At 38.9% G+C, this 15,956-nt stretch overlaps 1 protein-coding gene across 5 annotated transcripts in view; it reads left to right on the top strand.

Moving 5' to 3' along the window:
* Positions 1 to 15,956, top strand: part of ATF6 (activating transcription factor 6) — a 210,504-nt gene that overhangs the window by 84,277 nt on the left and 110,271 nt on the right. For all 5 annotated transcript variants that reach the window (XM_063627165.1, XM_063627167.1, XM_063627169.1 and 2 more), the window contains 3 exons: positions 1,665 to 1,796; positions 8,497 to 8,610; positions 9,999 to 10,098. In XM_063627165.1, coding sequence (XP_063483235.1) covers positions 1,665 to 1,796; positions 8,497 to 8,610; positions 9,999 to 10,098 — 346 coding nt within the window. The remainder of the gene's footprint in view (positions 1 to 1,664; positions 1,797 to 8,496; positions 8,611 to 9,998; positions 10,099 to 15,956) is intronic.

Raw genomic sequence — 15,956 nt, forward strand, 5'->3', positions numbered from 1 at the left:
AGACATTCCACTAGGTCTCTTACCTCATTTGTGGCAAGGTTTATATTGATGTGTGACTGCTCAGGTAAACATTTAGTCTGAAAGATACAACTGTGATAAAATATAGCCTCAGTTGTAGCAAAATTAAATGTTACACAATGGCTTTAATTGGTGGTACACCTTTGAAGAGTTTGCAGTATTCCCAAGTGCTACAGCATGCCATGTGAGAATCACTGGGTAGCAATGATTTCTGGGGGTGAATAATTGAGGAGAATGGAAAATACATTAAGGGATCAGAAAGATATTCTAGAGAGATGTGTCTGCTCCCCGTTTTCCCCCAACACTGATTTCCCCAAATTTGGAGGCAAGCTACTATTATCTCAAAGAACTGCTTTTCCTTTAGAACCACAGTCTCCTTAACTACCCTTTTTCATTAGCCTTACTTTCCTCTTGCATTTTATCCCTCCAAATAGAATCTTTTGTGCTTCTCTAGGGAGATTCCCTTTGTGTTGAATTTTAAGAAGTAGTTTATCCTTCCAAATAGAAGCTTTTGTGCTTCTCTAGGGAGATTCCCTTTGTGTTGAATTTTATGAGTAGTGTAAATTGTGTGGGTTGCATCATAAAACAAATTGCGAACACACAGACAAAGTCTTATTGATGAGCCAAGTTCCTAAGCACTATTAATGAGTTAAAAGTGTTAATTAAGGCGGGGCGCAGTGGCTTACGTCTGTAATCCCAGCACTTTGGGAGGCCAAGGCGGGAGGATAGCTTTAGCTCAGGAGTTTGAGACTAGCCTGGGCAACATAGTGAGACCTCATTTCTACTAAAATTAAAAAAAAAAAAATTAGCCAGGTGTGGTGGCACATGCCTATAGTCTCAGCTACTCAGAGGAGCTGAGGTGGGTGGATTGCTTGAGTCTGGGAGGTCAAGGCTTCAGTGAGCTGTGATTGCGCCACTGCACTCCAGCCTGGGTGACAGAGTGAGACCCTGTCTCAAAAAAAAAAAAAAAAAAAGTGTTGAGTAAGTAGGCAGTATTTGCTTATATGTATATATTTTGTTGTTTTTTCCAAATGCTTATGCCTCTGAAGAGGATATACATTGATGAATGAAGATATTAGGGACGGTAGGGAGAAAGAATGGAAGTTTTTACATATAAATACAAATAGAAGTATTTTTAAAATTTTTTTTTCTTAGCTGTATCTGATAGCCTGCCTTCTGGAATTGTGAAAGGCTAATAATGAATTTGACTGTTGAGAAGGAGAATACTTCCTACTTCATTTGAAGTATTCTGTCCTTGAAAACACCAGTTTGCACTGTCCAGGAGGCCTTCTTATTTCAGTTATTATTGGAGTTCAAAATTTGTTTTTAGGTGTGTCGTATTTATTTCTACTTCATATATACATGTAATTATCGAGTTTTTAAAGCATATGGAACACTACTATTGTTTAAACAGTTTATAAATAAGGTGCTTTTATACTTATAAAAATTGTTTTTGATATGTGCAGGTTACCATGCTAAGGATTTGAACACCTTCAGTACCCTATTTGTACTTGCTTCTATGCCTAGCATTTTTGTTACATGCATGGATCTACAAAGGAATTGTGGTTTGTTTCAGAGCCGCATGTAGCAGGCATATGTGTGACATATTTTTATTTCAGCTATTATTTCCTGCTTTTTATTTTCAGCATGTTGGAACAGGATTCCAGGAGAATAAACCCTAGTGTGAGCCCTGCAAATCAAAGGAGGCACCTTCTAGGATTTTCTGCTAAAGAGGCACAGGACACATCAGATGGTATCATCCAGAAAAACAGCTACAGGTAAGATGGCATGCATCTATCTTTTGGCCTAAGTGATTTAATGAAGCAGAAACAAGAGAATTATCTGTAGTATAACATTGCATCTAAATTGTTCATGTATCATTTTGAGTAGTAGAACACATAAATTACTGAAACCATTAATAAATTTTACTTTTGATATTCTAAAACTAAATTTACTTTGAAACCTTTTGTAGTTTTAAAATTCCTATAGAGATGTAATCTTAAAATCTCAGTTTGTGTGCATTAATATACATATTGAAATATATACATATTATATATAATGTCTTCAATAATTATCTTATCTATCATGTGTTTATACATATAATACATCTAATATTTGTTACTGTCTCACCTGTGGATGGATATGATATGGTGGAATAATATGATTGAACCTATTTGCAGTCATTAGGTAAAATCATTTATACTCATTTATTGTGATCTTTGTTGAATCCCTCCCTTGCTGCAATTTAATAATGACTTGATAAATTTCCATATTGCTTGTCAATAGCAAAAAGGTTTAATTGTATAAAAATGCAATTTCTGTATTATGTTAACTAGAAGAAGATATAGTGGACATTTTTATAGTTGCATACTTTTTGATAAACATTTCCCTGTGTTATTTAGAATTTGTATTAGAGCCAAATGGAGCCAGGTCCTTGACTAACAAGGCAAAGGGAGGTCACAAGTATGGTAACCATTGCACAGTATAATGCTTGAAAATTATTACAGATTTGTTTACTTTTATCTCTTTAAGGATTTGTAGGTTGAGGGCAATCATTCTTCCTGATTTTTACTGTGTTACATCCATACTGTTGAAAGATGATCACTACAATCCTGCAGGCTTGTCTCCACTTAGCCTTCCTGAAAAAACTGTTATTTTTGTAGAATACAGTATGCCAAGTCAGTGGAGGACCCAAAGGATTTTATGGCAGTAGCTGAAATGCAACATAGCAGTGATAGATGTCATAATGTTGGAAAACATAACATTTCCTGCTTTTTTACATGCCAAAATTCATCATACTTCTTAAATATTCACCTTGATGATCTCTTAACAGTGCCCCTGAATATTGGTAGAGTTTAATAGTATCTTTAATTTTACTAAGTAATTTGTCCAGGTTTGCCCTACGTGTTCTATAATTTTGAATTCTGTTAGTGTCCACATAAGATCCATCAAAAATTAAATTTAAATCTAACAGCCTTGGGATTTATGAGAGTTGAGATGGCTTCTTGCTAAAGAATAGAACAAGTTATGGATTGAATTCTTGAAATTAAATTCAGGTAAGCTTTACAAGAATATTATTTATTCTGCATTAACTGCAGCAAATAGAAGCCTTCCACATTAGCATAAGATAACATGGTGGCTCCTAGAAAGCATAGTAGTCTGATCATACTAGTTCAACCTAAAAGTCTAAATGACTTTCTGGCTGAAATTTATCAGCTTTCAGAGTAGTACATGGATGCAAGCTATTTTCTCTCTCCCTACTCCAAAGTCACCATTGAGTGAATAATCTGGGTTACTGGTCTTGGGGAAAAACAAAAAACAAAAAACAACCCAGGAAAGATTATGGATTCTTGATTACATGCAAGTCCTCTGAAATATTATTCAGCAACTTGAGAGATTTAAATAAATGTCAGTCCATTGATTTGATGTTCTTGCTTTTATCAGTATAAATACTGAATAAAAGATACCAAAAAATGTTTGTGAAACATTTGAAAGCACCTAAGATTACTTTGTTCTGTGTTCTGAACTGAATTTTAGATGTTTTATCTATTTTCAGCCATGATACCTATACATTTTTTTTAATGCAGCTTACTTTATGTTTTTCTAAGGAGAGCTATGAGACATGGTTCAAATAAAAAAGTAGATTCTAATCCCATAGTTTATAATATTGTATTAGCCTGTCATTTAGTAATTAACTGCATATATTTTTTCAGTCATAGAAATATGTGGCATATAAATAGTATGACCATATAATGTTCTATCAAACTGGGACACTCTTAAGAAGGAAAGGTGGTGCTAGTAATAATTACATCAGAACACCAGTACTGCTGTCTTGGATAAATGGGAAAGGATGGTCACCCTATGTAAGATGTCACCCAGAACTGATCTTTACTCCAAGAATTCTCATTAACTCTAGCTCCCTAGCACTGTCCTTTACTTTATTTACTTTAATGATTTATTTGCTGAATTTTTTTCTCTTGGCATAAAATGTTTGCAAGCAGACTCGAACTCTGACTGTTCCTGGGCTAATGTTGGTCTAATTGTCTCCAGATTGTATGTTGGCTGATTTTCTCTCTCCTTTAACTCCACCCAATCCTTGTCCTGGTATTTCTCCTATCAGACTTTTTTTTTTTTTTCCAAAGAATATTTTTGGCTGATAGAACAAAGCCAGTTAGCACAGATGTGCAGAAATCATTACTAGAGTTCAGATCAGAAATATATTTTCAAAAGCAGTTTTGGACTTTTCTCATGGACTACAGTGTTTGTATTTTTCTAAGTATGCAGGCATGATTTTTTTTTTTCCTTAGTATTTATTGATCATTCTTGGGTGTTTCTCAGAGAGGGGGATGTGGCAGGGTCATAGGATAATAGTGGAGAGAAGGTCAGCAGATAAACACGTGAACAAAGGTCTCTGGCTTTCCTAGGCAGAGGTCCCTGCGGCCTTCCGGCCTTCCGCAGTGTTTGTGTCCCTGGGTACTTGAGATTAGGGAGTGGTGATGACTCTTAAGGAGCATGCTGCCTTCAAGCATCTGTTTAACAAAGCACATCTTGCACAGCTCTTAATCCATTTAACCCTGAGTTGACACAGCACATGTTTCAGAGAGCACGGGGTTGGGAGTAAGGTTATAGATTAACAGCATTCCAAGGCAGAAGAATTTTTCTTAGTACAGAACAAAATGGAGTCTCCTATGTCTACTTCTTTCTACACGGACACAGTAACAATCTGATCTCTCTTTTCCCCACATTTCCCCCTTTTCTTTTCGACAAAACCGCCATTGCCATCATGGCCAGTTCTCGATGGTGGCTGTCTCTTCAGAGCTGTTGGGTACACCTGCAGAAAGGCTGTCACTTCACACTTGAAAGGTTGCACAGCGGCCAGGCAGAGGCGCTCCTCACTTCCCAGACCAGGCTGCCGGGCAGAGGTGCTCCTCACATCCCAGACGGGGCGGCCGGGCAGAGGCGCTCCTCACTGCCCAGACAGGGCGGCCAGGCAGAGGCTCTCCTCACTTCCCAGATGGGGCGGCCGGCCAGAGATGCTCCTCACATCCCAGACGGGGTGGCGGCCGGGCAGGGGTGCTCCTCACTTCCTAGACGGAGTGGTGGCCGGGCAGAGACGCTCCTCACTTCCTAGACGGGGTGGCAGCCGGGCAGAGGTGCTCCTCACTTCCTAGACGGGGTGGCGGCCGGGCAGAGGCGCTCCTCACTTCCCAGACGGGGTGGCGGCCGGGCAGAGGCGCTCCTCACTTCCCAGACGGGGCGGCCGGGCAGAGGCGCTCCTCACATCCCAGACGGGGTGGCCGGGCAGAGACGCTCCTCACTTCCCAGACGGGGCGGCCGGGCAGAGGGGCTGCTCACATCCCAGGCGATGGGTGGCCAGACAGAGACGCTCCTCACTTCCTAGGTGGGGTGGCGGCCGGGCAGAGGCTATAATCTTAGCGCTTTGGGAGGCCAAGGCAGGCGGCTGGGAGGTGGAGGTTGTAGCGAGCCGAGATCACGCCACTGCATTCCAGCCTCGGCAACATTGAGCATTGAGTGAGCGAGACTCCGTCTGTAATCCCAGCACTTCGGGAGGCCGAGGCGGGCAGATCACTCGAGGTCAGGAGCTGGAGACCAGCCTGGCTAACATGGCGAAACCCCGTCTCCACCAAAAATGCAAAAACCAGCCAGGCATGGCGGCGTGTGCCTGCAATCCCAGGCACTCGGCAGGCTGAGGCAGGAGAATCACGGGAGCCCGAGACAGGGAGGTTGCAGTGAGCCGAGATCACGCCACTACACTCCAGCCTGGCAACAGAGGGACCATCTCAAAAAAGGAAGAAAGAAAGGAAAGGAGGGAGGGAGGGAGGGAAGGCTTTTGTTTTTTTTTTTGAGATGGAGTCTCACCCTGTTGCCTAGGCTGGAGTGCAGTGGTACGATCTCGGCCCATGCGACCTCGGCCTCCCAGGTTCAAGCAATTCTCCTCATGATTTTTAAAATAATGCGTATGTCATAGATTTATAAGGAGGTGTTAAGCAGCCTCCTTTTAGAGGCATTCAGATTTATCAAACACAAGACAGACGTTTTTTTTCCTTCTCACTCAATGCTTCATTTTAGGCTGATCCTTTTGTGTTTTCAGTCATTACCTGTGCACCAACATGTCTATTTTATTCCAAACAACTTAAACCTACTTAACCCTTATAGCCACAAGAGAGGACATTGAGAATATTCCTGGTGCAAGTTGCAGGGAAGAATGTTCTATATATCCTCTGCTATTGTTTCTTTACTCTTGTGTGTGGCATAAATAGATATCTCTAACTTTTAACTTGAAGTTAGTCTTCCACTCTGCCAAAATTATTTCTGTTAAGGGGCCAGTGCTTTCTGCCATCTTACTTGCCCTTTCCTCAGCATTTGGCTGTGTGGGTCATTTGCTCCTTGAAAGACTTTCCTTTTGTGTTGCTACGGTTTTTAGTTTCCCTTTTTTATTGGCTGCTGCTTCACAGTAATCTTTGTGGGCTCTTTTTTTTACCCAAATCTCAAGTTTGGAACTGTGAACTTTTTTTATTTTCTTTCTGCCTAGATGACTCATCCATAATTTCATGCACAGTTCATATCTATATGTCCTGATGACTCTCAAATTTATGTTTTCAGTCCAGACTTCTCTTCTGAGTCTCCAGAGTCACATATCCAATAGTCTCTCTGACATCTCTGTTTTAACATTTCAAACTTAACATGTGCACTGTGGAACTCAGTTCCTCTCCCTGTTTTACTTCCAACCAATTTTCTACAACTGTTTTTTCCTTTCCATTGCTTAAGCCAGAAATCCTGATTCCTCTCTTTCAACAAGTGTTGTTGTTAATCTTCCCAAAACTTGTCTTGAATTGGTCCACTCCTCTCGGTCTCTGCTGCCACAAACCTAGTCCATGCCATCATCAGTTCTTGCCAGGATTGCCATAGCTGTTTCCTAATCAGTGTCTCAGCTTCCCCTTTTGCCTCCATTGAGTCCGTTTTTGGTACCGTGGCAAAGTATAAATGTAAATTGAAATATATCTCTTCTTTATTTGAAACACTTTTATGACTTCTTATTACATTTAGTAATTCCTTATTATGACCTGGTCTCTTATTATGACCTTATTATGATTCCTTTCCAGCGTCATCCTGTTCCCTTTCTACCTCCCCACTTGCTTGCAACTCTTCAGCCAGTGGTCTTTTTAAAGTTCTTTGAGCTTACCTTTCCCCCACCTGCCTCTTTTATGCCTAGAACGCTCTTACCCCAGTTTCTATAGAGGCAGTGTCTTCTCATCGTTTAGGCCTTGATGTAACTACCATCTTTTCTCGGACCATTCTATCTAAAGTATATACTACCATTGCTTTTCCATTTCAACCATTTGTTTGTTTCTTTCATAGCACTTACCAGCGTTCGGATTTATTTTTTGCATTTATTTTCTTCTATTTGGCCCATCTTCCCCATTAAGGTCTTTGGGGACAGAAACTTTGATTCTCTCATTCCCTACTGGATTCTCAGCACCTAGCACAATACCTGGCGCACAGTTGGTATGCAGCAAGTATTTGTTGAATGAATAAATGAAAAGTGTGAATCTCACTGTGTTCAGTTTTATATGTTTACATGTTTTCTTTTGAGATATTAGCATATCTAGTTTTCTAAATCCAGATCATCCTATGTAAAGAAATTCAGGAGAGATGCAAGTTTTGTTAGTGAGAGAGATTAAGATTGTAGACTGAAGAGCATAAATAGCAGTAATATCCCCATCTCAAATTCTAACTTTCAACTCCAGTTTTGCTTCCTACGTCACACCTTGGGTATGAATTCACATGATCTACATCAGTGTGATGGCTAGGAAAGTATATATTTTTGAAGCAAATGGAGTAAATAGGTAATGTCAGTCACCCTGTTGTTTTATTAGTGATTCACATTCTTCCATGATCCCATAGTTTATATTTGGCTTTTCAACTCTTTCACTTTTCTCCTGCCAAGCATTTTATGTCTCACCCTATCCTTAACATACACACACACACACACACACACACACACACACACACACACCCCTACCTGTTTTAGAGATACTATCCAGTTTTATTATCATAGAATTGTGAATGACCCCAAAACTTTGGTCACATAAGACCAGTGATTTTCCCCTCAATTACCCCGTTACTGTGTTACTACCTCTGTACCAGCAGCATTGTGCATGTCTTAAGCTCATTGAAGACATGATGAACCATGTGTTATTGTATCCCTTATTCCAAATTAATTGCTCAATAAATGGTGACTAGACAAATGTGAATTACCATCCTGTCTCTGTAGAAAATCAGAAAATGACATTTCATGTAAAATAAGGTTTTGTATTTTATACTTTATCTTGCAGTATATTCTGTTTACTATATTTTTATTTCCATGAAAAGTTAACACTAATGATGATTTTCTTATAGCAAACTTCTTAGGCATTTAAGATATAAGGAAACAAATTTTGTGCATCCATGTTTCAGATATGATCATTCTGTTTCAAATGACAAAGCTCTGATGGTGCTAACTGAAGAACCATTGCTTTATATTCCTCCACCTCCTTGTCAGCCCCTAATTAACACAACAGAGTCTCTCAGGTGAGTGTCATAGATTATTGCAGAAACATCTGAGTTGGTTCCCATGTTTAGTTTTGGAACCTAGACAAGTAGTTGGTCAGGTTCACTAAGTGACTGAGAGAATCTCTGAATTATTTGTGGATAACTGTAGGCATATTAGTTGTCCAGTTTCTCCACCAACCTGATAGAGATGGTGATGGGTCTATTTTATGTGATAGTTGCTTACTTAAATATGTCTTCTTTAAAAACTACAGAATGAAATTAATATTAAAATTTCAGGGTGTTAGGCTTACAGTTGGTAACATTCATAGCAGAAAATACCTTTTTCTTCCAATTAGGAAAGATAATAATTTGTGGATATGTGATTCTGGAGATACTTTACCATTAGTACACACTTCTTTATCAAGTTTTCCCTTGAATTTTTTTTCCTGTGATTTTGGACCTTATCCTTAAAACCTCAAAAACTACCTCAGGTTTTTTGTGATGTGTAGTAATCAACTACAGTTAAACATAGTTTAACATCTTCACAGCTGCTGTAAAAAGTAAGCAAAAGAAGGGAAGTTATATATGAGCTATGCTTTTATTTCGTGTGTTGAACAATTTGAATTTTTTTTTACCCCAGGCAATTGAGTTCATTCTTTTTCTTCTCCCAAAAGAGCATGATTTTCAAGAGGTTTTAATGCATCTATTTGTTGTTAGGGGTCCTATGACTTGTTAAGTTCTCTACAGTGTGTCTCAAATGTTTGTGTTTATATAGCCCAAGAATAGAAATAGGAAATACTTTTTATTTTGTCTTGTTTTATTTTATTTTATTTTTAGACAGGGTCTCTCTCTGTTGCTCAGGCTGGTGTGCAGTGGCTGGATCATAGCTCACCGCTTCCCCAAACTCCCAGGCTCAAGTGATCCTCCTGCCTTCGCCTCCTGAGTAGCTGGGATTACAGGCACATGCCACCATGCCCAGTTAATTTTTTAAAAAAATTTTCTGTAGAGACAGGGTCTCACTGTGTTTCCCAGGCTGATCTCAAACTCCTGGGCTCAAGCAGTGTTCCCACCCCAGCCTCCCAAAGTGCTAGGATTACAGGTGTGAGCCACTGTGCCCGGCAGGGAAATACTTTTTTTGGTGGAAAAACCTTAGCATCCAGTGTTTATATTTGGGAGGTATTTAGCTGTAGTTTTCTTTGAATTTTTAATGCATGGTTAACAAGTTTACCATGTAAAAATGCATGTCTTATTAAAAACAACATTAAGTGTCAACTTTTTCAGATCAAAAAGCAATATTGAGTCATCAGGCACTTGGAATGCTCTTTGGAACCTACAAATGATTAGATTCATTTCCACCCACAGGGTGAAACATTCATTTCTATGTTTAATTAATTTCTATGTTTAATTAATTAAACTGTATTTTATAGGTTAAATCATGAACTTCGAGGATGGGTTCATAGACATGAAGTAGAAAGGACCAAGTCAAGAAGAATGACAAATAATCAACAGAAAACCCGTATTCTTCAGGTATGTTTCTGCTTGTTTTTGAACAATAGTTGGTGTTTTTGTTGGAAGGCTTCTCCCAGCTGGGTTGCTCTCTTCCCTAGAAGATTTGGTAAACTTGAGCTTTAGCGTCTTCCCACTGTCTCCTGCTGCTTCTGATGCAGCTATCATTGCCACTGAAGTCCTCCTCCCAGGTTTTATAGCACTAGTTTAGGTTTTATAGTATTAGTAGTTCCCTGATCAGGCATCGTGCTATTTCTTGCTCTCACCTTCAAATTTGCTTTCAAGCCAGGAGTTCCTGTGCATGGATATCTATATCAAATGTCTTTGGCACAATGGTATAATAAATAATACTGCTTATCTCCTGTTTTCTTAGAACTTTTCAAAAAGAGAATGTTGAGACATGGGGCAGTTTGGAAATGAAGACATATCCATGGAGGGTATTTCTGAACTTAAGACATTTACTACTATGGTTTAATGACAGGTCTTACTTAGAATTTGTTAAGTGGGGGTTCCATCTCAATGTTGTTTGCCACAAAACACCATTAAGTCATTCCATCATTCATCAAATATTTGTTGTTAGAATTTAGACTAGCAACTGCCATCTGCAAGTTCCCAATAATGAGCCAAGGACTGTTCTTGATCCTGAAATAAAGTAATGTGTATGATAAAGTCCCTACCTTAATGGAGCTTACACTCTAGTGCAGAGCTAAACAAATAAGCAAATAAATAAATACACAAATACACTCAAAATTAGAGCTAAGTTCTCTAAAGAAACACAAAGCAGCATAGGAGGTTAGAATTTGAATTGAGAAATGAGTGACTAGACTGAGTGATCAGGGAAGGCTTCTCTGAAGAAGTTCCACTTTAAGACAACATTGTCAAGGTAATTAATGCTAGCTGTTATAACAGCCCCAAAATCTCAGTAGCTTAATGGAATAAAAATTTTTCACTTGCACAAAATTTGACTTCACTTTTTAGGATTGCTTTTCTCCAAGCAGGGAATAAGGGATCCAGGTTCTTTCTATTGTGTAGCCCCAACAACTTGAAATTCTTTGCTTCTTGCTTGGGATGTTAGGGAAGAAAGAGTTTGGTAGATTGTGCAAAATGTTTTAAGAATCAGGCCTGGCTTTTAGCCAATGTTTAGTTGGCTAAAACTGTCATTTTGCCCGAACTACTGTTAGAGAGCCTGGGATCATGTATCTTCTTGTGTGCTGGAGAAGAAGACAAGGGTTTGGTGAGAACATTGCTTTTGCCATAGGCAGAAAAGTCACTGAAATAACAATGTAAAGATTTAGGGGAGGCTGGGCGTGGTGGCTCACACCTGTAATCCCAGCACTTTGGGAGGCTGAGGTGGGCGGATCACGAGGTCAGGAGATCGAGACCATCCTGGCTAACACGGTGAAACCCCGTCTCTACTAAAAAATACAAAAAATTAGCCCAGCATGGTGGCGGGTGCCTGTAGTCCCAGGTACTCGGGAAGCTGAGGTGGGAGAATGGCGTGAACCCGGGAGGCAGAGCTTGGAGTGAGCCAAGATCGCGCAGTCCAGCCTGGGTGACAAAGCGAGACTCCATCTAAAAATGAAAAAAAAAAAGATTTAGGGGAAAATCTGGAGAGAGAGCTTCTAGACGGAGGGAACAGCAAATGTAAAGACCCTCAGGAAGGAACATGAAGAAGCTGAGTACGACTGGAATGCAGGGGCTGAGGGGAGAGTGGTAGATGAGATTGGAGAGGCAGCAGATGTAAGCTCATAGCAAACTTCATAGGCTTTGGTGAGAACTTTGGATTTCATCATGGGTTTGAGGGGATGCCATTGAAAGGTTTGAGTAGGGAAGTGACTTGATATGATTTATATTTGAAAAAATTAGTAGTTGCTACATAAAGTGGACTATGGTGGGGAGTATGACTGGAAGTAGGGAGACAAGAAGCCATTTTAGTGGGCTAGGTGAGAGAATTGTTGTGATCCATACTAATGTGGTAGTTGTGAAGGTGGCAGAAAGTACTTGGATGCCAAATATATTTTGAAAGTAAAGCTGATAGAAATTGTTGATATAATTATAAATCCTATGCTTAGGTACTGGATGATTGGTGATACCATTTACTGAGACCGGTACTGGGGAAGGAGCAGTTAGAGGTGGAAGTCAAGAATTTTAAGTATGTTAAGTTTGATATGGCTATTAGGCATTCAAGTGGAGAAGTCAAGTGGACAATCAAATATCTGGGTCTGGAGTTTAGGAGAGAGGTTGAAACTGGAAGTTTAATTTGTGGTGCTACTACCTAGAGAGAAATAAAGAGGAAAGAGTGAGGTACCAAGTTCTGGGCCATCTCCAACATTACAGGCTGAAAGAGAAAGAGGAACCAGTATTTGAAAAGGAAGAAGAGTAGCTGGCCAGTAAAATAGGAGAAATTTTAGGGATAGTGGTGTCCCAAAACTCAAGCAAAGAAAGTTTTTAAAGAAGGGGATGTAACAGTTAATTACAGGGGCTAAGAGAGCCAAGAGATGCTGATTCAGATAAAGAGTGAGAAATTACCTTTGGAATTGACCATCAGAACTTGTTAGTGACGTTCATGAAAGTTCTTTCATTGGAGTGGTGATGGCAAAAGCCAACTGAAGTGGATTCAGGGAAGTAATAATAGAGGAGGAAGTGAAGAAAATGATTTCAGGGTGATCCCTATACATGGGAATAGAGAAATGGAGTAGCTACAGGAGTCAAGAAAGAGTTTTATTTTTGGATGGGAAATATTTCACCAGGTTTACATGTTTACATGCTAATGGAAACATCTTAAAATACTTAATTATTTCCTGACTAATTGGAAGCAGTATGTGTTATATTCTAAAGTACATTAAAAGGATAACAAGAAACATGAGTTTTTAACCATTATGGAACTGTTTTCGTACATAAAATGAGGGCTAGTCTAGGTGAGCTCAAACTCTGACATCCTGAAATTCTGTAATTATCTACTGTGTGCTTCTCTTGGCCTCTCCAACAACTTTTTTCACCTACTATAGTAGGCAACTTTATTGGTTGTTAATACTAATAGAGGCTGCAGACAGTCATTAACAATGTCACATGTACCCCAAAGTCCCAAAGCTGCTTATTGGCATTGGAATGTGGAGTCTAGTACTTCAAAAATTCATGTCTGCCAAAGCCTACACATAAGCTGCTACCATGGTCAGAGGAAAAATGGACCCTGTCTCCCTTCTGCTTTCCACATCTGAAGCAAGTGCATCTTATTGGCAGAATCTAAATTATATCCAGAGCTCTGGTGGCAAAATAGTTTGAGTGATATAGGTTTCAGGCTTCCATCCTTTGCTACACAGAGGAAGAGCACAGGAGTCAGGAATAGATCATTGCCAGTAGGTAATCCCACACAGCTAGTATAATTAACTTAATGAAAAATTAGATTAAAATTCTTGCCCTAAATGCCTTTTTTTGGCCTTATCATTAGATGGAATTTGTCATGTTTTTCTTTCCTAGTCATTAAATGAATAGAGCATTTACCATGGAAGGGGTGCTTGATATTCTTTAATCTTAAAGGAATTCCAATGCAAGAAAAAGAATTTTGTTTTAATTTTACTGTCTTTGTTCATTTGGAGATGTGTAGTTTAAAGTCTTCTTTCATTCTGCGCTATTTTGGGTACATTTCTTTCTGTAGGGAGCTTAGATATGCTCAGAAATGTGAGAATCTTAGCTACTATAGAAGGGAATGATGGGGAAGAATCTATATTTGTCAGTAGTAAAGAAGTTCCTGGTTAGAGGAAGGAGAAGAATTATTCTGCTTTTATGCTTTTGTCAATGCCAAAGCATATCAAGATTTAAAAAAAAATTCTGTTTCTTAGTGTAAAGAGCCTGTAACTGCTCTCCTTTTTCTTTTCTCATTTCAACCTTTTTTCTTCCAGTTACCTCTTTCAGTTGCTAAGAGTATCCCAAACTCTTATAAAATATTCTGTAATTTTAGTGAACTGACATTTCTTTGAAATATCTGTTGTATTTAAGCATTATGTCTTATAAAATATTCTGTAATTTTAGTGAACTGACATTTCTTTGAAATATCTGTTGTATCTAAGCGTTATGTCTTTGATTTGACTTGTCCTATTTCATAGTTCTACCCTCTTCCTAGACTTTGAGTTTTTAGAAAAGGTAAAGGGGAAAATTAATGAATATCTTTCAAAATGAAGGCAAAATAAGGACATTTTCACATAGAGAAAACCAAGGGAATTTGTCTCCAGAAGACCGGTGCTATAAGAAATGCTAAAGATGTTTTTTAAAAGACTTGGGTAAATGATACCAGATAGAACCCCAGATTAGCAGGAAGGAAGAGCATCAGAATGGGCAAATATTTGGGTAAAAAGAACAGGCGTTTTTTTTTTTATTTTTTATTATACTTTAGGTTTTAGGGTACATGTGCACAATGTGCAGGTTTGTTACATATCTATCCATGTGCCATGTTGTTTTGCTGCACCCATTAACTCGTCATTTAGCATTAGGTATATCTCCTAATGCTGTCCCTCCCCCCTCCCCCCACCCCACAACAGTCCCCGGAGTGTGATGTTCCCCTTCCTGTGTCCATGAGTTCTCATTGTTCAATTCCCACCTATGAGTGAGAACATGCGGTGTTTGGTTTTTTGTCCTTGTGATAGTTTACTGAGAATGATGTTTTCCAGTTTCATCCATGTCCCTACAAAGGACATGAACTCATCATTTTTTATGGCTGCATAGTATTCCATGGTGTATATGTGCCACATTTTCTTAATCCAGTCTATCGTTGTTGGACATTTGGGTTTGTTCCAAGTCTTTGCTATTGTGAATAGTGCTGCAATAAACATACGTGTGCATGTGTCTTTATAGCAGCATGACTTATAGTCCTTTGGGTATATACCCAGTAATGGGATGGCTGGGTCAAATGGTATTTCTAGTTCTAGATCCCTGAGGAATTGCCACACTGTCTTCCACAATGGTTGAACTAGTTTACAGTCCCACCAACAGTGTAAAAGTGTTCCTATTTCTCCACATCCTCTCCAGCACCTGTTGTTTCCTGACTTTTTAATGATGGCCATTCTAACTGGTGTGAGATGGTATCTCACTGTGGTTTTGATTTGCATTTCTCTGATGGCCAGTGATGATGAGCATTTTTTCATGTGTTTTTTGGCTGCATAAATGTCTTCTTTTGAAAAGTGTCTGTTCATGTCCTTCGCCCACTTGTTGATGGGGTTGTTTGTTTTTTTCTTGTAAATTTGTTTGAGTTCATTGTAGATTCTGGAAGAACAGGCGTTTTGTAAAAGAAACTATATTTATCTTGTGTGTGTGTATTTAAATGTCTTTAAAAGACTATTGTCTTTTTAAAGCAATAATAATAGCAGTTTATTATGGGGTTTATTGCTTATATAGAAGTAAAATATAAGACAATAAGAACACAAAGTGGGGAGGGATAAATGGAATTGTACTCTTAATAAAGTTTTTATGTTGTTCAAATAATATTTCAAGATCGACTGCAGTAACATATCAAAGTATAATCTCTAGAGCAACTACTAAAAGCTAACATAAAGAAGTACAGCTAGAGCCAGGCACGGTGGCTTGTGCCTGTAATCTCAGCTACTAGGGAGGCTGTGGCAGGAAGATTGCTTGAGTCCAGGAGTTTGAGAAGCTGCGGTGAGCCTGCCTGGGCAACAAAGCAAGACCCTGTGTCTTAAAAAGAAAAGAAAAAATATAGCTAAAAAGACAATGTAAGAAATAAAAATGGAATACTAAAAAATATGCAGTTCAGTGAAAAGAAGACAGGAAAAGAGAAACACATAAAGAACAAATAGAATAAATTAAAAATGCATACCAAGATGATAGACTTAAATCCAACCATATTAGTAGTTAAATTCAGTGGGCTA

The sequence above is a fragment of the Symphalangus syndactylus genome, chromosome 12 (genome assembly GCF_028878055.3).
Source record: "Symphalangus syndactylus isolate Jambi chromosome 12, NHGRI_mSymSyn1-v2.1_pri, whole genome shotgun sequence".
Lineage (NCBI taxonomy): Eukaryota > Metazoa > Chordata > Mammalia > Primates > Hylobatidae > Symphalangus > Symphalangus syndactylus.